Source organism: Haliotis asinina, chromosome 10, assembly GCF_037392515.1.
Source record: "Haliotis asinina isolate JCU_RB_2024 chromosome 10, JCU_Hal_asi_v2, whole genome shotgun sequence".
In the NCBI taxonomy this organism is placed as follows: Eukaryota; Metazoa; Mollusca; class Gastropoda; order Lepetellida; family Haliotidae; genus Haliotis; species Haliotis asinina.
This window is the reverse complement of record NC_090289.1, coordinates 9,154,934-9,180,203: the sequence shown is the minus strand read 5'-3', so window position 1 is coordinate 9,180,203 and position 25,270 is coordinate 9,154,934. Positions and strand designations below refer to the sequence as shown.

General features: G+C 38.3%; 2 protein-coding genes across 4 annotated transcripts in view; one reads left to right on the top strand and one right to left on the bottom strand.

Annotated features, from left to right (window-relative positions):
* The first annotated feature begins 12 nt into the window (after positions 1–12).
* On the top strand, positions 13–6,058 carry LOC137298412 (tRNA wybutosine-synthesizing protein 5-like). Its single transcript, XM_067830674.1, has 7 exons — positions 13–179; positions 400–554; positions 1,201–1,270; positions 2,443–2,625; positions 4,028–4,115; positions 4,965–5,081; positions 5,744–6,058. The coding sequence occupies exons 1-7, from the start codon at positions 78–80 to the stop codon at positions 6,007–6,009; spliced, it is 981 nt and encodes a 326-aa protein (XP_067686775.1). The 5' UTR covers positions 13–77; the 3' UTR covers positions 6,010–6,058.
* A 9,033-nt stretch (positions 6,059–15,091) lies between these two features.
* The window catches only part of LOC137297749 (ankyrin repeat and IBR domain-containing protein 1-like), a 45,387-nt gene continuing 35,208 nt past the window's right edge, over positions 15,092–25,270 (bottom strand). For all 3 annotated transcript variants that reach the window (XM_067829688.1, XM_067829687.1, XM_067829689.1), the window contains 7 exons: positions 24,004–24,146; positions 23,213–23,425; positions 22,724–22,895; positions 22,178–22,306; positions 21,378–21,498; positions 20,539–20,702; positions 15,092–18,188 (listed from right to left, as the gene is read on the bottom strand). In XM_067829688.1, the coding sequence (XP_067685789.1) occupies positions 16,876–18,188; positions 20,539–20,702; positions 21,378–21,498; positions 22,178–22,306; positions 22,724–22,895; positions 23,213–23,425; positions 24,004–24,146 (2,255 nt within the window). In that variant the 3' untranslated portion in view covers positions 15,092–16,875. The remainder of the gene's footprint in view (positions 18,189–20,538; positions 20,703–21,377; positions 21,499–22,177; positions 22,307–22,723; positions 22,896–23,212; positions 23,426–24,003; positions 24,147–25,270) is intronic.

Here is a 25,270-nt window from a genome sequence, read left to right as displayed (position 1 = left end):
CACTTTGGTTTTCTTGACTAAAGATTTCCACTTCCTCTCAGTTACATTACGCGAGGGGGACCTTCTAACCCGAACAAATGAATGGTGACAATGCAACATCGATATTCCGAACGAATTACGTTTTACCAGTAATACACAATGCTACAAAAGAGATATTCTTGAATGACGTGTATCCAAAGGTAAACCCCGCAATTTTTAACTCAAATCGTTACGTGTGACAGAAGCGCTTGTAAAATATCATTTCCATTGCTCATCTCAGTTGTGTCGAATATTAACATTTTATTCCAAGCTTTAGAATTATTTAAATCATGTGTATGAAGAAATGTGGGAAATTGTGGTACATATTTGTTTGATTCGTAATGAATAGACAAGAAGTGAATGTACTTTCTTTCATTTCAGAGAAAACCTGTCATTTTGAGGGGAATAGACATTGGGCCATGCAGAGAGAAATGGTCAGTTGACCATCTCAGAAAGTATGGAGGGGACAAGGAGGTGAAGATTCATGTGTCCACTACTCCGCAAATGGATTTTTTAAAGAAAAATTTTGTTTACAGGTAGGGGCCAATACCCTTACCTTAATTAATTCAAGTTTATTTTTTCTGACATTAGCATGGTATGATTAAGATTATTTTCTAATTTGGCAATAAGTCAAGAAGGGTGTATTTGAAATATTTTACAGAAGTCAAAGGAGGGAAGGTGAGAGTAATTACCTTGTAACTATTGTAAAAAATATCAAATATCAGAGTTTCCCCAAATACCAACATGAAATTAAATACTTAAATTGCTTAATTAATTAAGTAAATAATTCTTGATGGCCTCTTGTTTCATATAGCTTTATCTACAGTTCAACTATGTTTGACAGCTTTGACAACAAATATCAACTGTTGTGTATGGTGTTATATCATCATCTGCCAAAATCACTTTTTATTATATGGCCTAGGGGGCTTAGAATAAATTATCATTGCAAAAATAGTAATCAAAACTTCATGATATCTCAGTTTTATTATGTACATGAAGGTATTGACATTCCGATGTCTGTCACCCTACCAAATATCCAGCACTGCTTCTCATCAAGCAACATTTACATTTGATGACCTTTTCTACAAATAGTAATCCTTTACATACCTTTTATTCCTTTCACTGTCATTAGTTTGCCATTATCATTGGTAATTAAATTTCACATCTTTTTTTCCATTTCAGATCATTACCATTTTCAAGTTTTGTACAAAGGGCAGCAGAAGAAAGACATTCCGAGTTTTTCCTTTCTGAGGTAAGGAATTTTGCTTACCGTAGATATCTTTTTAAGGGTGATGTCACTTCCTGACAATGGTCTGTTTTGAGACATGAAAATCGAGGGAGTGGTGTCTTGTAACATGTTGCTGACTCAAAGGTACACAGTGATCAATGCATGTGATCAAAACCAAACTGCATTGATTGATGCTCATGATGTCAGTTACTGGATATTTTAGTTCAGACAGCAGGAATATTCCTGACTGTGGCATTAAATTCCTGACTGTGGCATTAAACAAGAACAAATCCCCCAACAATTGTGTTGTCTATATATACAATCTCATCTGTGAAGCCACATATCAATGTCATTACTAGTTGTGTCAGAAGTACCGTTTTGTCCAGAATGGAAATTTCAACTTTAAGTGCTTTTCCCGGGCTCAAATCCAGATCGGCATCTATGCTTTGAGTTTTGATCCATTGTTAAATGTGTTTCACTGTCGGCATCATTGTGGGTTTTGTCCCACATTCAACAAAAGTTCTTGGTTTAAATCTGTTGATTCAAACTCATTCATCAAGAGATTATGCAAGTCTAGGGGCTAGTGGGGTAACCTAATGGTTAAAGCTGTGAGCCCAAGTTCAATTCCAGACACTGGTACAGTGTGTGAGGCCCATCTCTGGTTCCCCCTGTTGTGATACCACTGGAATATTGCTACAAGCGACAGAAAACCATACTCGCGCACGCACGCACACACACAAGCTCTCTCACTCATGCCTCTCACTCACACCACTCTCTCACTCACTCACTCCAGTGGCAAAATTATTACTATTAGTATTACACGGCAGGGAGTGGAGACATTCCTCAAATGAGGATAGCACCTTCATTGTGGAGGATGAGGCACCTGGCCTCAGATCAAAAGTCCTGTACATCAAATCCTATACTGGCTAATGTAATGACCACAGCAAACACCAGAGGATACTCCCTCTCCCTAACCCTCCACACACTTGCTCACTCACTCACTCACTCACTCACTCACTCACTCACTCACTCACTCACTCACTTGCTCACTCACAGGAAAATGTTATTTCCACATCTACAGCAATCAGACTCACTCACTCACTCACTCACTTGCACACTCGCTGACTTGTACTTGTTAACTCACCCATTCACTCACTCTCTGACTCACTCTCTGACTCACCCTCTCACTGTTTCAGGAAGAGCATTACTACCTGAGAGCTCTAGGAGATGATCCTAGGAAAGACATAGCAGATATTCACCATCAGTTCCCAGAGCTGGCTGCGGACATCCACTTGCCTGAATTCTACGAACCGTCTAGGTTCTACTCCAGTGTGTTCCGTATAGCATCACCAGGAGTACAGTTGTGGACCCACTATGATGTAAGGGTATAATTATATCACTGGAGACAGTCCACGCTATAACGTTTTCAGTCTGGTTTCTCTTACTTGCATTTAGCAATATTTTCAACTTTTGACTTTGACCGTTTACCATAAAAATCAATGTTTCAGACAAGAAGACAATGAGAATCCCACAGTATTTTTATATACCTCTTTCAGTAAAGATCATGTTGACAATAAAAATAATGCACAGGATTTTAATGGGATTGACAATGTTTTTACCATCATCATGTATTTAAAAACTGAAATGCCACTGTCAAGACCAAAGACCAATTCAAGATTCTTTTACCTTTTTATCACCTGTTGATCCAGATTAAGGCTTACATGAAAATATTTTGACATACCATATTTTTCGCAATGTAAGTCTGTAACACAATCACCCCAACCTGTTTCTAACATAAAACCATAAAACAGTATTGAAAGAGTTTGTTTGATTGAAAGGACAGTCATTTCATTAACAGTTTCATCATATAATTATGCCATCTGTACATTTTTTTTATTGTAAGATTTAAATGTTAACTTTTTGCGACTAGTCTTCACACTAAAAGCTTGATGCGTGAAGGTCCAGGGTAGAATAGGCCTTCAGCAACCCATGCTTGCCATAAAAGGCAACTATGCTTATGGTAAGTGTCGACTAACAGGATTGGGTAGTAAGACTCACTGACTTGGTTGACACATGTTATCAGTTCTCAGTTGCACAGATCAATGATCACGCTGTTAATCACTGGACTGTCTGGTCCAGACCCACTTATTTACAGATCGCCACCATATAGCTGGAATATTGCTTAGTGCAGCATAAAACTAAACTTACAATCAAGCTTTGTATGAATTTAACTTTGAATGTGATTGTATTTTCAAAGCAGACCACAAATATGTCAAAAATATCTTTTGTATGCTTTATTGATCATTTTTCTACCATACAGTATACAATATGATAGTAATAATAAACAAAGTTGATATGAATTAACTATATTGATATTATGATGTATAACAGCTTTTCTTGATGTGAATATTTGGGAGAAAGTCCAACTGTGACACTCCTAGTGTATGCAGGTCTTCAGGTCTCTGTTGCTGTAAGTTCAATGTGCAAATTTGAGCCTTATATGTGTCAGGGTCTGCTGATTGTGAGTTTAAACCTAGATTTTGGATCAGTTATGTGGTTTGTCAGTATCATGCCTATGGCTTTAAGCTTCCAGTTTTGTTATTTTAACATATGTTATGTATGGGATTGTGCTTTCTCAAAATTATAGCTTTCTTTTTTTTGGTGGTAGTGGTGGGGGTGGGTTGTTCCAGTCCCATCAGGGAATCAAACCCATACTCTAAGAGTGAGGCATGACAGTTTCTTCAGTTTCTATTAAGTTGTTAATGAAGTGTCTGTATTTAGGTGATGGACAACCTGCTTATACAAGTCAATGGCAGCAAGCGAGTGGTGCTTTTCAGCCCAAGAGAAGTGGAAAATTTATACCTGAATGGTTTGTGGGCCTTTTAGTGTGTTTGTCATCTCTGAACAGTTAAATTACCCAAACAACTCTCCAAGCAGTTAAGGATGTTGTGTTTCTGTAAATTTATAAAAAATAATTGGACAACCAATGTACCATGATTGGCTAATAACAGTGTCAGTGCTGTACCATTACTCTCATCAGTGAGTGTGAGTTTAGTTTTACACTGCTTTTGAGTTTTAGCAATATACCATCAACATCATGGTTAGGGACACCAGAAACAGGCTTCACACATTGTGCCCATGCAGGGAATGAAACCTGGGCCTACAGGGAGACAAGCAAATGCCCTAACCACTAAGCTACCCAGTTGGCCCTAACTGTGAACAGTACCCAACTTCCCCTAACAATTGTTATATTAATGATAGAACAAGCAATTTGTTAACTAATTATTGCATTTAAGAAGACAGTCACTGTCACACAGTCACTACTCAACTGATTTGCAAAGTGTGCAAACCATTTTTTATGTTATTGCCTATATAAACACCAAAACTCTTTCATGAAAAGGCAATTATTTACCAAAGCTTTGACAAAATTTTATCTGACTCAACTCACTACTTAGATACAGAATACCTCCTCCGTTTGAGCTGCTGCTACAAAGTTCCAGTTGTGAAAACTACGAGAGCCTGTACATCCTTTATTCCATGTGCCACATCTCTCTTAAACAAATGTGAAGATACTTACATTCATTATTTCATGTAAATACATTACATATATGCATCTCTCTCTGGCAGTAGCTCTGCGGATGTGACACGAATTTGTGAAAGGCAGTGAAGTATTATTCTGTTCTATCCTAACTGAGCTTCATGTATCAATTGTTGTCAGGAGACAAGTCAGAGGTGATTGATGTTGACAATCCTGATCTGGAGCGGTTCCCCAAGTTTCCAGAAGCAGAACGACATGAGGGAGTCCTCGAGCCAGGAGACATTCTCTTCATACCTGGTAAGGCAGAAAACAGAAATGTCTTCCCTAAAATTGTATAAAACTTGCATGATTTCATTGATACTTGTGTCTTGTAGGCATTATTAAAAACATAATTAAAACACAATTATCACTCATTCATGACATATAACATACATTGCTGCTTGTGAAAAAACAAATAAACAAAATTATAAGCGTACAATCTCGATTCAAAAGAGCAATATTTTGTACTTGGGCTTAATTCACTCGGGACTAAGTCCTCAGGAGACCGAACCCAATCGTAGTGGATGGATGTGCACTCAAGTGTAACGACGGCTTCCGATTGGCTGGTTCATTTGCTGATACATTGAGGGCTCATTCTGTGCACAGAGAGATGATCTGTTTGATGGGCATTTTAGAAGTATTGTAGATGAAATAAACATTATGCAACTGGGCTCCATTTCTCAAAATTCTTGTAGCCTGAGATCTCATAACTTTTCTTGAGCATTGGTGCTTCCTATACCATAACATGGGGAATATGAATGCTACGAAAAAAGTTATGAGATCTTAGGCTAACAAGAGTTTGGTGAAACAGGGCCCTGGACTCTTTTCATAATGCTGATTCAGTTTACATCCAGTATAAAACATAACACCATTTTCAGGTGATTCCATCATGAACCATGACATTTTTCCATTACCATCAGCCCTTTGGTTCCATAATGTCATCTCCCTGGAGTTTGGCGTTGCTGTGAATGTGTTCTGGAAACACCTCAGCCCGAACCTCTACGACCACAAGGACACATATGGGAACAAAGATCCCCAGCCTGCTGCCAGAGCCACCCAGATCCTGGACCGCGCCCTGAAGACCCTAGAGGAGCTGCCGCCCGAGTACCGGGACTTCTATGCACGTCGTCTGGTCACCAGGATCCAGACCAAAGCCTATATGAAAAAGGATGACTCTGTTACATGATGTCAGTGTTGTTGGCTGTTGTGTAAATAAAGGTTACATATTCTTAGAAGGATGTTGTGTTTTATGAATGTTGTGTTTGAATTCCAACACAGGAACATGAGGTATTAGTGATGTTATTGTAGTGATCATGGACCACTTGGGGCAGTGGGTGCCCTTTGATCTAAGGTGCAGTACTTTACTGGGCAGCTAGTAATGCCTCCTGTAATGAATGGGCACATGACATGCAGTTAACATTGCCCTGATCAGACCATTATAAATACTGATAATATGGAATACCCAAAGAGGTGTAACCTTGACATGGGGATAATGAAAGTGACCTGTAAACTGTCGTCCTAAGCAGGTTTTTGGCGTCCCTTGTCATTGCACCTCCCGATGATAATACAGACAAATATTGCAATATATATCCTGGGCAAAATTATTTAGGGATATGTGTAAATTTTGAAATTATGAATATTGATCTGTTTATTCATTCACGCACTGATAAAGTATCAATCCTAAAAATGCAAATATCCCTAACATATTTTGCAGCAGTCACATGAATAAGATGGTTATGTGAAAATAACAAATGCTCGCTGCTAGATGTTGACAGGATTTCACGAAATTACCATGAAAACAATGAATGTCACATATGTCATCAGGGTGTTATGTTAGTTAAACTTCTCAATGATCATGAGTAGTTGAGACTAGTTTGTAGCAGATCTGAATTCTTTTGAATGGTATTTAGAGAATGTTTTCTCAACACTATGAAGTTGTATTTATCAGTATGAAAGCACATACAATGTACATGTCCATTTTAATTAGCAGAGTGTCTATGGTCATTGTATAAACCCACTGTAGATTTTATTGTGTGTGGTCAGTGTTCATATTCTTAAGGTATAGAGGCGGTGGGGTAGCCTGGTTGTCTAAGTGTTCACTCATCACATCAAAGCCTGGGGTTCGATTCCCCATTGGATACAATGTGCAAAGTCATTTTTGGTGTACCCTGTCATGATATTGTTGGAATATTTCTAAAAGCAGCTTTAAAGTCCTCATTCACTTTAGGTACAAGTGTTTTTAAACTTTGGGAGGTTTAATTGATTATTTACTAAACAAGTGAAGCAAAGTTGTTGGGTGTCTGCTGAAAGAAGAAATGATTTTGGTTTTCTTCAAGTCATGTCCTTCGGGATTCAAAACCATGATAATAAATTTCGGACACCACAGCTCTTTTGACAATTGGGCCACCCCTGTCTGCCAAATGAATATGGTTTTATGCCACTTGTAGTGATATATCAATAGTATCAGGGCAGGGGACACAAGAAATGGGCCTCCTACATTGTCGATATGTGGGGAACCTAACCCAGGTCTTCAGCATGCTTTAATCACTTGACTACCCCCTGAAATAGTTATTAATTTTCAGGGTCCTTGCATGCAGTGTTAGGGTACTTTGATGGAATGGTGTAGAGAACTGTATTGTTTGATGATTTCTGTAGACCCAGGAATGAATCATGGGTCATATAGATTTGTGAATGAAATGATGCATGCAACTGCTCTGAAAAAGTCACAGATGTGTTGTCGACTATGGTGTAATAGCGTATCCACTCAGATAACGGAAGATGATCCCCGGCCATGTCATACCAAAAGACATTAAGATATGGTACTTGATTGATCCTCAGTAGTCTGTCATACAGACCCTGAAGTAAATATGACCAAGAAAGCCCAAGCAAATCTAGAAAATGTGGCAAGTCTAGATTTCCATAGCTTCAGAAAATGAAGAAAGTCTCAGGGCTCCATTTCATTTTATTATTCTTTTTTCACTATGAACGTTCTTTCAGTAAAATATGTTCATTTCAGAGACCAGCTGTTAGTCTAGTCCCTCAGCATTATTGGGTACAACAAGGACTGGTCAGCTCTGAGTCAGTATAATGTGTCTGAGTGGGGTATTCATGTTTAACTGTGTCATGGTACTGTGTCGTGTCTAAATGAGTTAGCACTATAAAACCAGCTTAAGCCAGGGCTAGTACAAACAGCCACACCTACACACACATGCATGTTGTCATATGAGAGAAATATTCTCAAGTATGATGTAAATGCCTATTTCACCTCACCACCTTTTAGCATAAACTTTTTCTTTGTCCAATATTTACATTTGCGTATCACACAAAACACTGTACCCTCAAATGAAAATATGACCAACACATACAACATACATTTCAGTCTTTATTCAAGGAAGCTTTTGCCGCACACCTTCACATCATAGCAAGTCTACATGTCTTTCAGACAGCAAGTACATGAATTTATCCAACGTATGTTGAGGACTCATAGTCCCCTGGACATGCCTCCAATCAGCACTACTTCATTCTTATCTCGACCTCCATCTTGTCTATACATATCGCTCAACTTTTAACAGGAATGTCTATTCATCTTACCCAAAACAGATGCTGATGCTGTGTATATTCACAAAGAGTTAAGGATGATGTAAACATAGCCCTAAGATGATCGTAACTCCCATGCTTTAACATATACTTACCACAGTCGTAGCACTAAGACCGCTTTGAAAAAAGGAATCTTGTGCCCTGTTCCACAAAGTAAACATAGCCCTAAGATGATTGTAACTCCCATGCTTTAACATATACTTACCACAGTCGTAGCACTAAGACCGCTTTGAAAAAAGGAATCCTGTGCCCTGTTCCACAAAGTAAACATAGCCCTAAGATGATCGTAACTCCCATGCCTTAACATATACTTATGACAGTTGTAGCACTAAGACCACTTCAAGAAAAGGGCTCCTGATCATTCCTGTCAAAAGTTGAGTTGTATATATCATGTAATTTACCTATGTGACCTCAGAAGAATCAATTTGTACCATTTATATTCACTCCACAGATAACTGCTCTACCTGAGCTTCTACCGTTACAGTATTATGAGAATATACACATACAGAATGATTTTACACCTACGAATGAAAAGGACCAGTGATCATGATGTCTGTGACCATTCTTGTGTTTTCACAATAACGAGAGAGATAGTCCAGAATATCAGTCTCAGTATTTTATACACTGATCAGCAAAAGAAGCACAACTCTGTTTTTTGTGTAAAGGTTTTCGAAACAAGATATAAACATTAACGCTTACTTTTATGAGATTTCATATTTTTCAAAACTTGCGTTTCTGTTGCTGTTCAGTATGCTTTCTTATCAGGGATAACACAGCACTTGGGGTACGCACATAAGGAACAGAAGATTTTTCAGTAGTTTGGATAAATATATTTTGTTCAAGATTTGCTGGTTTGCATCTCAGGTTGTTTTGTCTTAGTTTGTGAAGAAACCCATTGCTATGTGATATGTCACATCAGTGCAGTTTTGCCCAATTGTTAGAGTTGACATTCATGCACTTTGAGCATGCACCTTGTGGATGAATACAACACTTTCATCATTATCATCATCATTATTATTATTATGATTTCCAAAGATAAATGTCATATCTTCAACAATAGCTTGTTATGTGACCAACAGACATATTCCATATTTCCTTACATGACAAAAGAATTCTAAATAAATTACACAATCTTCTAGAAATGAAGAACACAAATGGATTTATCCGTGGTGAAGTAAAATAGAAAGTAAGTTGGGAACCTCAAGTCTTGGCAGATCATCTGGAATTCATTCTATTTTCATTCTGCCGTTAGACACAAGTCAAGTATTCCAGGCAGAGCCAGGGGACACAACTCTTGTTAGTGCTAATTACATTTTTGAGTATAAAGATGATTATCTATTCCAATGACCTTTATGCCAGCAAGGTAAATGAATCAGATTGTAAATTCTTGTGTTTTTAAATGTATCCAATCAGAGTTGCATGGGGTCCATGTTTCTTCACATTCTGAAGTAAAATAGTATTTTGGCCACCTGAATAATTTTTGATTTAATTTAATTATCAACATAATAATTCCCAACATCAGTGAAGGCTCAGTTATGTGCACATATAACTTAATCCAGCTGTCAAATGTAAAAGCTGTCCAATCTATTTTTAGCTGATAAGTGTGCTGAGAATAACCTTTTTGCAATACACTATACCATAGGGTCTAGTCTCTCTACATACCGCAAGATCAGAAAAGAATTTTTAAAAACTTTCAACTCCAATATAATGCCTTTAAGAATCTCAATAATTATGTATGTTCAAAAATATAGAAAAACAATGCTGCCAGATTTCTGTACAATGTGACAATGTGATGAGAGTCTGCTAGGAACTTAATCCGACTACCTCCATTAATTCATGTTGTTAGTGTACATTGCTTCACAAATCTCAATTTCTGGCATAGGAATCACACAACCATGTCATAACAACAAATATTATATTTCAACTTCATTTCACCATATAGTACTATCTGGATACTATTCATAAATAAAATCTGATAAAAAATGACATAAATGATGCAAACCCAAATTGCAAATTCTCAGAAAACATCCCAAAAGAATATTTTCTTCACCTGTTCCTGCAATCAGCCTCTGAAATGAACTATACCTGAACATTATATATGCATGATGATGATTATTATTATTGATTACTTTATCAGCAACACAACAAACCTTGCTACAGTAGTATAGCAGCAATTCAATGGGCAAATGATCCACGCTGCATGTATAAATATACACGATCCACAAACAATACATATACACATAATAATAATTATCATTAATATACAAGCCAATGAATACACGAACAGTGACTACCAAATCACGAAGTGAGTACCTACAGCTTCATGAAGGAACAACTATTTTTCACACGCTTCATATGCACATGACTTTTTATTTACTATGAATATTGTAACTGATAATGCTCTTCCTGTTAAAAGATGAAGCAATTCTAAAAATGTTTATTCTTGAAACTATACATTTGTTTTAAAACATTTTGCAGATATGTTATTTAACAAAGCACTCAGCAATATTCAAGCTATATGGCAGCAGTAAATAATCGTATTACCTCTAATAACTGTATTACCTCCCTTTGCTGGATCCACATTTTCACAGTAAGCCGCTGCTACAACCAAGCTTGCCAGTGTCAACAAAAGCAGCGGTCGCAGCTGTGAACATTTCTTTGCACTGCACCTCAGATTATGCAGAAATCTTACCGACAAACTGTCAGGTGCGAAACTTTTTAAAAAATGATATGGAAGAACTCCTTCTACCCCTTTTAGATTTCATCTGCATAATTTGTATTTCCAGGTTTTATCAGTTTCATAATTTAAAGAGCGAAAGTGAGTTGTGATTGGTATGCTCAACTTCCTAGCATAGGCACCGGATTGGATAAAAAGCCAGCCAAGGCAGGTAATAAAATTATCGGGCAAAGCCATAGATGCATCCAGGGTAGAGTGTGGATTTATCAGAACGTATTATATCCTGGAGATATTAAGGATGCCTGTACTACTGTAGCATCAAAACTGTAAACAATGCTCATTGTTTAAAAACTTTGAGATTTTCAGTCTTCAAAACAGTTACCACTTTGTCTGAGCTTTTAAACTTGACTTAAGAGTAACTGGCAATAAACAACAACATCCACTGGATTTAAACTAAGAATAAAACCAATTTTATTCTTCCGAAACAGAATAGTCTTCTGAGAACAGTTGATAAACACTCTATGGTGATATTATACCCTGGATTACAGAGGATGATTTTTCCAAGGTACAGATCATACCTCTATGATGATATTATACCCTGGATTAGAGAGGATGAGTTCTCCAGGGTACATATCATAACTCTATGGTGATATTATACCCCGGATTACAGAGGATGAGTTCTCCAGGGTACATATCATAACTCTATGGTGATATCATACCCTGGGTTACAGAGGATGAGTTCTCTGGGGTACATATCATACCTCTATGATGATATTATACCCTGGATTAGAGAGAATGAGTACTGACTTCTCCAAGACTCTTTATACAATGTTATTTTCTGTTTTCACACTTTTCAAAAGTATTTGTGCATTTAACGTGCAGAAAATAGTCACACTTCATTTGGCTTATGCTTTCAGAATAAATACAACAAAAACATCAACAACAGAATTATCCTTGACCAAGACTAACATTGTACACAACATACCTCTAATGCCATCACACTGGAGGTGAATAGTTCAAATTTACATCCAAGAACAGCCATCTAGCCACACTAATAAATACATTGCTCTCATTTAAAAGAACAAAAACAAACACAAAATATTCTTAATATGATGATGGTGATGTTGTCTTAACTGTCACAGGACATGTTCCTCTTTTTAAATGTCAGACCACATTTTTGAGTTACTTACAAGTCCATTATGTTAAAGTTAAAAAAAATAATATAAAAATACAATTATTATAACATTAATTATTGTGGCTTCGTCAAAAATTTATGTCATTTTTGTCTTTCCAAATATAACCTCCTGCCTTTTGACATACTAACCCCAAAATTAAAAAACAAATCAAAGGATATCTGCCCTTAACCTTTTTTAACACATAACTATTTTAAGATAAAATGCGGAGTTTGTACATTCAATGCCTGGCATCTAACTGAACACATTAAACAACTTCTACAGTCTTTATCCATAATCACAGGAATCACCACTACACATCAAATCTCTACCTTTCGATACATATACACGTATAGAATGTAAGTTCAACATCTGGAGCATTTCATTCATACAGCTGTGTACATAATCATGAAAGACTGAAGATATTTTGTTCATGTAAGATTAATCGCCTGACATGTCTAGACTATGAATAGAGTCTCTGTTACATGGAGGGAGAAATCCTTGTTCTGGGCAGATGTACAGGGACTCATCTTGATGCTCCCAACTAAATGCCTTTGTTGGGACTACTTGCAAGGGACTACTGGCAAAAAGGATAAATTGAGCACCAACCTTATAAATGACTCGTATTAGCATTTATGAGTGTCACACACTGGCGCTTGAACAAAGAAGCCCCAGGTTGTTCAAGGTCACAAGTGGCCAAGTGAGAGTCTTATCAGCAAGGTGTGTGCAGCTATGCGCAGAATCAATTACACTGTCATGCACTACATGTGCACTAGGCTATATAACCTCTCCCTTTCACTATCCAAATCTGTTAGCTCACTGCTGAGCATTGCTGAGCTCATAGAATTCTCTGTGCCAGTCCAACTTATACTTGTTTGCCAGTAATCATCAAAAACTAGGAGAGAGTGATTATTTTCAATATATTAGTCCATCAAAAACCTCTGACATACAACCTTTTTGAAATGAGTGTTTTCTTAGAAGCCATCAAAGCCATAATTGTAGGGGTATCTTAACACTGGGCTCAATAAAATAATGAGTAACTAAAGCTGTTTCCTCTTCCTCATTTACAAAGCCATAACACCTGACTATTATGTTATATGAACTGCAGATATTCTAGTTCTAGTTGGGGAATCAGAGTTTTATTGTGCAGCAACTGATTCTCGGCCTTGAAGCAGGTGGAGATAAATCCCTCATTTTTCAGATGCCAAAATCAATGTCTTGGGTCTGGTAGTATGTAAACAGACACTTCATAATGATAAGATGTTAACTCAACTTTAAAATAAACTTTGTTGTTATTCATAATGACATATTTCAAAGTGAATTTTTCTGGTGTTCCAACAAACCAAAATCATATTTACCCATGTCACTTGATATATACTCATAGCAACAAATAAGGGAACACTTGAAAGTAAAACTGTTCCTTTTTTTATTCCCAGGATTTCACCCTCAGTACAATACATACCTTGTGTAGACACCTGGTGAAGAATACAAGAACACTTGCGCTTTCGTGTGCTCCCTTATTTGTTTCCATGAGTATATACACTCAAGGCAAGTGAAAGTCCACCAGATTCTTTCATGTTTCTACATGTATTGTCTCAATGGAATCTCTCACTGAGACCCTCACTGAACAGTAGAGCTGACACAGATCCAAATTTTCTAACCAAATATCCAACCCCTTATTACCCTACCCTACCTGGAATACCCGTTATGTTAAGTCTTGACATCAAATTTGTAAAAAACAGCAATATATTCTTCAGCCTGAAGACTAAAATTTCAAGATTTTGCAATATCTGAACCAATTCAAAAGAAGTGACTGTAATTATGGCAAGATCTTCAGAAATAATGCAACCTTTTACTCATGAAAGAATAACACATTACATTGTTAAATCTTTGAGTCACATAATGACAATGAGTCCAAGTACTGAGAAGGGGGCCGGTGGGGTAGCCCAGTGGTTAAAGCGACCCGGGTTCGACTCCCCACTTGGGTACAATGTGTGAGGCCCATTTTCTGGTGTCCCCCGCTATCCTCCCCGATATCGCTGGAATATTTATAAAAGCAGCATAAAACCAAACTCACTCACTCACTCACTGAGATGGGTCCGATTCATTACACATCAATCCCAGATATCCAGTTTACCTGTCCCAACCCTACTGAGCAGGCTAATCTACGGCCAGTTTCGTGTGTCAAATACTAAATATTTTAAAGTTTTATTAGGAAAGAAGCACTGTCAATACTTTCTTAGTTTCACTTCTTTATCACCTTGAAGGTCAAGGTTAGGTTAGAGCAGCTCTTCAGCACCCAAAGTCATAAGGGGTCTGAAGGGATCAGAAGGTCAGATTCACAAATTTGAGACAACTCATCATATCATACTTGCTTTCATTGATGCTTATGTCTTGGCTTGTCACAGACTGTTGAAATTGGCTGGAAAAATTTGGTTTGGTTTGTATTACAAGCGCAGTATTTGGCACAGTGAAACAAATGCATGGGTGGTACGTGATGACTATTAACATAGTCCAACCCCACCCGTTCTTGGTGTTTCATTTGATGTCCATACCCTTGTATATTACAAACTGATAATAATGATTTGAACCTATGAACATTTGTACAACAACTTTTATCCAACGTTAAATAATATTCTGATTTAAATGTTCAGTTGGAAAGGTAAAAGTATGAGGATTCGCAACTTTAATTCCACCTTATTCAGTTTACTTTTTTTTCTAAGTGAAATTCATCGGTATGTTTTCACTGCAAACAGACTATATCTTGTACTACTTAATTACCTCTTCTTAAAAGTAATACAAGGTCATGACTATAATATTCATTTCAAAAGTAGTCACTAAATAAGAGATATCTAACTAACTTACTAGCAATTTTACTTCAAAGTCAAGAATTCAAAGATTTCCTTTATGTCAACCATTGCTTGTGATGATTCCAACTAACATACCTTTTTACAATTTGTTACAAGAACACCTATCAATGGCCAGTCGAGTGGGATCAGGAAGCAGGAAATGGTGACAGCACTTCTACAGAATCCTAACAACCAAACTCTTTGGAAAGCAAAAACTACATTATTGTCATAGTATGAGAGACTTGGGCAAAGGTCTCTTTAACATTATTCCATTTATGTAACAGCATGTCACATAAAGTGGTTGGGTGTCAAAGTATGTTTCAGACACCCTGGCTTCAAAAAAACATCTGCATCCTCAGCACATATTCATGACACCACAACATCACATGACATGGCTAGGATAAAGCCTCAAATCTGCGATAATGCTTACGCAGAGCTACAACAAGAGCACAAAGTGGCTGACAGTAAATTCATATATTTTCTTACAACAATATTAACACCTATATACACATATCATGATTATATAGTTTCATAAATTACAAAATTGTGGATAGTAGCACTTTGGTTCTATAGAACCTACAAAACTATAAACATAACATTAAACATGTGAAACCATGTTAAAGATGTTTCCAAAAACAAAACAAAAGACATATCTTTCATAGACACATATAACATTTTTTCTTCATTTTTTTTCTGACATAATGCCAGTTCATACAAACTGCCTTCATGCTAGAAGAAACATTTTTTAAAACTTCTACAGGTAAACATTCAACTCCAAAATGTTAAATTTGCTTTTCAAATAAACTTGATGAAGGCCCCATAACATAATATAGATTTATGAAATCCATATAAAACCAGAATATGCTGATATGTATCCTCCTCCTGGGCATTAATACTATCACCCTTGGCCCTCAACATGTATGTTAATAAAGCAATGTCTCACCAATTTTAAACTGTGACAGTTCTTAGTGACTACCAATCATTCTCATAAACCTTGTGCAGTTTCATAAAATAGAAATATTCCTCTGAACTGTTATTTCTACAACAAGAAACAAATCAAACAATATTTGTCAAAAAATTGCATATCAAAATTTACATGCTTTTCAAAAGGCATACAGTTTTCACACATTTTGTTACTCCCAAGTATATTATATATGCTTTGTGCAAAATCCCCTACTAAGCACACTTATGAGTCCACCAGCCTCTGCTCAAGCAACAATCACACTAGTATTATGATAAACTCTTATAGTACACAGCAAGCACTCTTCTCATTGAGTTGAGAGATGACTGGATGATCAGGCCATATTTCTTGTTTACCTCTCCAGGCTGGTACTATATCATCCCCACTCACCTGGTTTAATATTAATGAAACTGATTAAATATTGTTTTGAGCAGAATGTCAGATGCTGGTTTGACTTTCAGCTATGTACTGTATAATGACAATAAATAAAGAGCTTCCTGAAAAATATCACTTTGATTTTTCAAACAATGTAAAACAAGATCATCTCAAAAGAGAATCCAGAAATGTTTGTCAAACTTATTTTGATACATGCTAACATTACAGGTGTACAGTAATTTGTAAAAGTTTCGCGAAAAAACTTGTTTGATACATTTTGTGATTATTATGAAATAATTCCTGTACATCATACGATCATAACACCATGAGTCATTCACCACCTCTGTCATTATTATTTGCTTTTGAAATATCAAAGAAACATATCCTGATCACTGTTCTCCATTAAAGATGCAACTCCCCATCACACATAGAAAGACTGCCTCTCCCTCCTCTTATTCTTACTTTTCCTCTTCCCCTTCTTCTCCTCCACTGTAGAGTCAACAATCACAATCCCAGTATCATCAGCGCTGCCACCAGCAGCTTCAAGGTCACCAGATGTCACAGACAAATCCTCTTGTACATCACTTACATCACCAAGGCAACCAACATTGCCGGAGCACACGTCTGCCTTGTCTATATGACCTTGGTCCTTCTCCTCAGTGCTCCCGACATCATCACTTCCCACTGACCCCCCAATTGCATCCTCCCCATGTGTGTCCTCTTCACCCCCCATCCCGCTACTGTCACCCTCATACATCCGGTCAATGTCCTCAATCTCCATGTGCATGTCCTCTGACATCTGCAGCAGGTTCTCGGCCATCTCCAGCAATGACACATGGCCTGAGTCCCCGTAGCTGGTGTCTGGTGTTACTTCTGGCACCTGACACACCTCATTCAATGCAATCTCAATGTCTGCCTCACTGAGTTCAGGTAGGTCCACCTTGTTACCCAACAGTTCTGTTTCAGAAGGAGACTTCACCAAGTCATCAAACCCTGAAGCTATAATCTCATCCAGTTCTGAGGCCAAGTTCGAATGAATGTCAGCCTCAGTGAACAAATCTTCAGGTGGTGAGAGGGGCGTGTCTTTGCTGTCATCTGTATGACTGTATGTGTCCGATGGGGTCTTTAGAACTAAATGATCAGTTTCATAATCCACTGGTGTAATCTGATCACTTGATATAGATTGTATGGCAGCCCGTGGTCGCCACAACTGGGTAGATAAGGCAGATTTTTCTGACGATGGGCTGTTCAGCACAAAAGAGCAGTCATCTTCAGAAGGTGTGTTCGCTGCAAAAAGCTTCCCACCATTACCTTGGGATTGAGAACAAGCAGCCTTGCTCTCCTGTTTTTGAAACAGAGCAGCAAAATCTTTTGAAAGAAAGTCTTTGGTTTTATCATCATCTGTAGAATGGATATTGGACACTGAAAGATCCTTGATTGCACCAAAAGTATTGCTTTCAAGGCTGAGAAGATTGAATCCTCTCGGGTTGTCTGGGGCTGCATAGGCTCCTAGACTCTCAACACACTTATCACAAGTACAGGTCGGCGTGTGAGGGTTGGTGAGCCATGTGCCGTCACCTCTGTACAAGTCCTCCACGCTCTTGTTTGGCACCCTTGGGACCAGGGTTGATGTAGTCTCGTCAAAATGAGACTGGCTACATTTCCGTTTGTGCAGTCCAGTCTTACCATCTCCTTTCTGAACATCCACCTTGAGGATACTGTCTGAGTCACTCTCTGCAATATCAGGGAAATATTTTATGACTGAGAAGCTTCAACCATCAGTAAAGCCATTAATTCTGACAAAAAGTTAATGGTGACATCATCTGGGGCCCTGCTCTATGAAATGATCTCAGCACTGACAAAACCATCTTATTTCAACACAGACATTTTCGCTTACTGCCTATTTTAATTTAAGAAAAATAATTTGATACATGCTGCTGCTGTTAAAGGCCCCTCAAGGATCTGCAGCGTACGTTAATCTCAAGTCAAAAAGAGAAATACATTAATATTTTGGACACATCCTGAAAGATATTTGTCATCTACTACCCAATGACCAAAAATTCTGCCTCAAAACATATTTTCCCCCATGTACATACTGACAAAAACAAGAAGCTCTTGATTTCACTTTTCCTTTCTTGAGGTATTGAACAACACACATGGCCCAACCACACATCCATGCTTTATCTGAATATCAAGATAATGTTGCCAACACCTTAAAGGATGTGTTTAAAACTATATGCAGATAAATATTGGCCAATCATTGTATTATGAAACATAACGACTAGAGCTGTGACGATATATTGGAGTATCGATAACTGTGATACTTCATCGAACAATAAATATATTGATACTTGTCTCGTATCGTGATACATATTGTTGACCTCCAAATTGTTAATTTTCACTGGAAATCGACAGTTGTGTCCAAATTTACACTGTTACTTGATATCAAAAATGTAACTTTCTGAATAAAATTGATATTTTATATGTATCCTGACTCATGCTTAATTGCTTATCTCCTCTTCCTGACGAAGGTAGTGGAACACCTGAAATCCTTTGAAGTTCCCTTCTAAAAGAAGCACATGTAAAATTCACACTCACCCATGAGTTACTTACCCTCCTACGCACATGGCCAGCTGATCGGCCATGATATTCACTCTCTCCTATAATCGACTGCCAGGGGCAGCTGGGAGGGGCTGCTGGGAGGGCTTTCGTTATGAGTCAGGATAAGTATAAAATATCAATTTTATTCAGAGAATTACATATTTTTCCTTATCCTGACTCATGCTTAATTGCTTACAGAATCCGACGGAAATGGCGGTGGGTCAGACCACACTGGATTCTGCTCGCTGTTCAAAATTACATCCAGTAATTTCTCCCAATAATGGGAACTTGTAACAGCGATAATTCAGTCCTGTTCTTCTAATATTCATTGTAGATTTTAGGGGGTCACATCCAGTCAAACATGTCTTTCGTAGAAGGCTTCGCTGCCTGGCACGTGATGACATCAAAAGTAACTAAGGTCCTGCTAGTTTCTGATGCAACTAAATGTCAAAATATAGCAATCGAGACTAGTTGCGACCCTTCTTCATGTACAAGTATCTTCATTACGAGTACAGGGTCCTAATCACTAATGCTAGTCTGTTCAAGACAAGCGCATGGACTTTCTACCATTATATTCCACAGAGCGTCTGGCTTCCACAAGTCATGTGATAAATCGGGTGAGAGAACTCAGCGCCTTAGTTGCTGAGCAGCGACAAGCGACCCAAACTGATGGATGCCAGTGATGTCCTCCGTGGCTATGTCTTGTAGGTAATGGTTGGCAAACACTGACTTCCAAAAGCAGCCCTCCATTATAGTTGATAGCGAGCAATTTCCATGTAGCGGTAGTGTAGAAGCTAGGGCCCTGGATTCATGCAGGTTAGATCCTGCTGCTTTATATGCTCTAAGTATAACAGCTCTGATCCACACTGAGATAGTGTTGCGGGATACTTCTGTGGTGTCTCAGTAGATATAGGGATAAATAGGCGCTTGAACCGTTGTTTTTCTAGACTTGGTACATGCAATGTATATCTTCAAAGCTCTGACTGGACATAATGATAAATCTTGTGTATCATGAGGTCCCAAGATTGAAGACAAGGCCGGTATGTGGAACTGTCTGTCCTGTTGACCGGGCAGTTGATTCTTTGCAATGAAATCCCATCGTAGACACAAATGATCTGCTTCTTGGTGACTTGTTTCAAACTTCTGACCATGTGCGCGGGAGGGGAAGTAACTCATGGGTGAGTGTGAATTTTACGTCCGCTTCTTTTAGAAGGGAACTTCAAAGGATTTCAAGTGTTCCACTACCTTCGTCAGGAAGAGGAGATAAGCAATTAAGCATGAGGCAGGATAAGGAAAAATTATGCATTTTTAAAGAAAATAACTAAAGATAGCATATCATGATATGCATCGAATCGAATCATATCTTTCAATATAGATAATATCAACCTATATCTTTCAATACAGATAATATCAACCTATACCTATAATATCAACAGACATCAAGTAATTAGATTACGGTGATGATGGCTGCTGACCCACTGACCTTTAGGTATGGTGGATGATATTTCCAGAACCCTCTGCAGCTCCTGGTCGAGCTCCTCCATGGGAGTCAGCCCTTTCTTCTTGGGCATAGAGTCGGAGTTGGAGCGGGGTCGCCCAGGGTTCACCGGTGACTTCTTGAAGGACAGCCTCTCCATATGCTGGTCACTGTTTACACAAGTCAACATTTTATTGTACATGGCTGGAACAGATAACTGAGTGAGCTTGGTCTGATTTCACTTTGTACAGTAATGCTGCTTATGGGCGTCAGCCTTATGTGGGAGGAAAACCCAAGTGATGCAGACGCCGCTGATTTCTACCCCAACGGGCAACTCCAAAGAATGGGAATGGTGCTGGCAAAACTAGAAACGTTATGAGGGTGAATTATCTTAGGTTTCTGTTGTGTCGAACAAACACACAGCTTTGTAAAGAAAACTGTGGCCTCAGGATACACATTAAGTCATGTACATCATACTGTTCTTGATACATTTCCTCAATATGACTGAATTGAAGTACAGGAATGAATCAATGTTTCTGCAACAAACATAAATGACAATTGAAACTGCAATAGAAGTCAGTCAGTCAGTCTCTGGTGGAGTAAGTGATGTCTTGGAGAGTGAGTGACTTGGACTTTAAGACAGAGGCTGACTTCTAGATACTTGAGAACCCCAGACTCTTTTCCAAGTTCAGGCCAACAAACCTTTAGAAAACGATTTTCATCACTGCTAGACTAACAGAAATAAGAGGATGAAAGCAAGAACATATTTATGCAAAGAGCCAATCAACTTTTAAACAAAAGGAATGTGACTGTGAAGAAAAGGACGAAAAGGGTGATCAACTCACACGTTAGTCTCTGTGTCAGGCACATGGATGAGACCACTCTCCCTCAGATACTGAAGCCGTGACATCTCCAGAGCTCGAAGCAGATCCATGTGTTCATCTAAGATCACCTCTGGAATGTCTTCTGCAACACAGAACTTGTCATGTTGTGGTTCAAGAACAAACAACAAAATACACACATATACATGTATGTCGCATGGCTATGTATCTCAATAAAGGTCAGTATGTATTGTGTATCATACTAACAGCACTGTATCAAGAAGCATCTGGGTTTTCATGAATAGTTTCAACCTTACAAGTATCTGCACTACAGTGGATTTGATTTATTATGTGTTTTCTTTTCATATAAGATAACTTTGAAAAGACTTGTCAAAACAAAAAAAACCTCAATTTGCATGATTTCAAAATTTCAGCTTTTACTTTCTGGGTAGATCTGACTTGTGTACACATGTATGCTACTAAATAGAAATACAGTAATGTCTCATTTGTCTGACATCATCCATTGCACATCAAATTGTCGGATAAACCAGGATGTCGGACTAAATAAATGAGATTAAGTCACCTTTATGCAATCTGTTACCAACACAAGCATTGGATAAAGCCAGTTGTTGGAAAAACGGAAGTCGGATTAACGAGACTTGACAGTATTATACTGAACAGCCAAAGAAACCTAACGCAAGCTTTTCATCAAGTTCTTAAATAGAAGACATGAACATGAATGCTTACTTTATGAGATTTCATTTTTTCAAAACTAGTGTTTCTTTTGCTGTTCAGTATATTTGGCAGTTACCATGGTTACTCACCCTGGTGTTCCTGCTCCACCTTCTCCTCCTGGTCCCTCCTCAAACAGCTGAGACTGCAGTAATCATGAACGTCCCCAGTTCGGGGGTTAGGGGCACGGGGACGGCTGCACCCAGGGCGACAACACTTGCCTAGAAATAGAGGCATGGAGTGGATGCGGCATCACAAATTTCACGTAGCATTCATAAGTTAAGTGAACTGAACATAACGAGATCAGCAGTGCTGACAGTAAGTAGGTGAGAGAGTAGTTTTAGGCCACTTTTAGCAGGCTCGCTGACTGGCAGACATATCGGATCCAAATTGTGTACACTGATGCTCATCACTGGATTGATTATTTACACATCATATAGCTGGAATATTGCTAAGAGACTAAATCGATGCTCATGATGTTCACCACTGGACTGTCTCGTTCAAATGATTCCAGTGACGAACGTCATGAGTATCTCACCAAACAACTGGGATACAACATGACATCATCAATCCTGACAACGATCATCATAATGTGAATCGTATTATACATTGTGGATGATCTTTGTGGATGATGTTACCATATGTTCTGAGGGCAGAGACAGATATGTCGGAGTCAGAATCGTCGCTATCTTCTGCCGGCCACTCCAAGTAGGCCATGACATTGGTGTGCCGACCTGAGGCGTCCTTGATCCAGGGATTTGCGGGATCCACTTCCTGTATGGATGCAAGAATTGCCTTGCGGAGGTCCTCCTAGAAATCATAGCAATAATGTGTTACATAGTTGAATAATCAACGAAAAAATTTCAGCACATCAGCTCGTGAAGTTATGCACTGACATAAGGTCATATGTGCTCATGAGGTCATGCTGTGATGACAGGTCATATCAACTCATGAAGTCAGGTCACGATAACAGGTTATATCAGCTCATGAGGTCACAACAAGATGACAGGTCATATCATGTGACCGTGTGACCGAAGCATCACAAACTCCAGAAAATCTGCCAAAAACACAAATGCTGTTTCATTTATGGCACTGTCTTGTAGAACAGATTCACCACATGTACTCACATCCTCTGTTTCCATGCTGTACTTCTTCCTCTTCTTTTTCCTCATCGATGGCGGAGTTTCTGGAGGTACCAGCCCCATGGAAATGGCAGTGATGAACTCAAGTCTTTTACGCTGAACAATATGTGCCTGGTCAATGATCTTCTTCCGTGGTGTGCGCAAGTAGAGACGATTTACCATTTGGGAAAGAATCTCAATACCTTCCTCCAGCTCAGTCTGAAAGGGCAAATTATTTGTTGTCTTTATGGAAGCACAGAAAATAACAGTGAGCACACAGTGTACATCCAATATGGAACAGTGTGAACACATTTCACATTAATACTAGAATTAACCTAAAATGACTTGGGAGTCATAAAAACATTCTGTATTTTCAATCACCTGAGTGCATAAATATGTGGCATTTGTAGGAAAACCACCCAGGCTTTGCTGAGTGAGTTGAGTCACGGGCAAAAACAGCAAAACACTTTGTTCTTGTTTAAATTCCCCAAAACATACCAAAACATTTAAATCAGTCCCTAGTGGTACATTTAAAAACAAATAATTCTGTCCCTGAGCTGAAAAAGAGCTCAAAATCCGAACAATAAGGTGGTAGGTAGGTAGGTAAGGTTTTAATGCAAAATAAAGTGATATTGTATATAGTGGGCTATCTCCCTTTGCTAAAGTTAATTCATCTTTGAAAAAGTTCCTTTCGATACATGAGCACCTGTCTTCATCAGCCAATGATCAGCAACAAATGGAAATTTCTAAAGACAGATCTTACTATGATCATCTTACAATTAACACAGAAGGTTTACCTGCATGAACTCAAACACAATTTTCTTATAGCCTGGCCCATCCAGATAGTAGCCATACACATAGGAACACTTGAGCACCAGTCTGGCCTTGAGGAGTTGGTGGACTGCATCCTCTACAAACTTTGTCTCGGTGTTAGCAGTAGCTGTTGACACAGGCACACAAGTGATGAAATGTATGGTTAATTAAGACAATGTTAGAAGTTGGTGCTGAAAGATGGAGGGATGATTAATACCTGAGTTGAGTAGGGATGGTTTTTTGACTCTTTTGTCAGTATACCAGCAATATCATTGTGGGGGACACAATAAATGGGCTTCAATCATCATAGTCATGTGGGGAACTGAAACACGATGAGCAGACACTTTAACCATTAGTCTATCAGACTGCCCTAATGAGAGTAAAGGACAATTAGACTAACTTAGCACAGTGTTAACAGTCACTGTTTAACAAGACACAAGGGAGAAATTATACCTTAGATTAATTTTTGTCCGGTGATAGCGGTAGCCTTTGACAGGGCTGACACAAGGGATGACTTATAAAAAACAAATAATTACTAGTAAGCAACAGTTGTTTTTCAGAGGAGTATCCTCATCAAGTTTGATAGCGATTTTTGCTGAAATATTACTGAAAGGTAAATATTCAAAGAATACATAACCTTTAGTGACTGTCAACCTGATGAATCTGATAAATTTGTTAAAATAACCCAAATACAACCACTCTCAGAAGTAACATGCAAAATGTGTGGCATCAATGTGTCCACACTTCAAACATGCACTCTTATCAGTTAAAATCTATCAGTAAACCATCTGTAATCATTCCTCAGGTAGAACAAGTGGGTTCTAACTTGATTATTATGGAGGATAATGCCACAGAACGATTTAATGATTTTTTTTAAATCAACAATATCACACATATGAACTGGCCTGCAAGGTCACCTGACCTTAATGATAGTTAATTCCTTTGGACATGCCTGAGGCATTATTAGAGTGAGTGAGTTTAGTTTTACGCCGCACTCTGCAATATTCCAGTTATAGGAGGCGGTCTGTAAATAATCAAGTCTGGACCAGACAATCCAGTGATCAACAACATAATCATCGGTCTGCATTATTAGAAGCTGTGTTTACGGCCTCCATGCTCACCTACAGTGTCTGGATGAAGTTGAGCAAGCATTACAGTGAGAATGGAAGAACATTTCACAACAGTAGCGTTAAAGGGTGATTTGGTCAATGCAGACATGTGTAGAAGCTTGCACTTGTGCTTATCATGGTC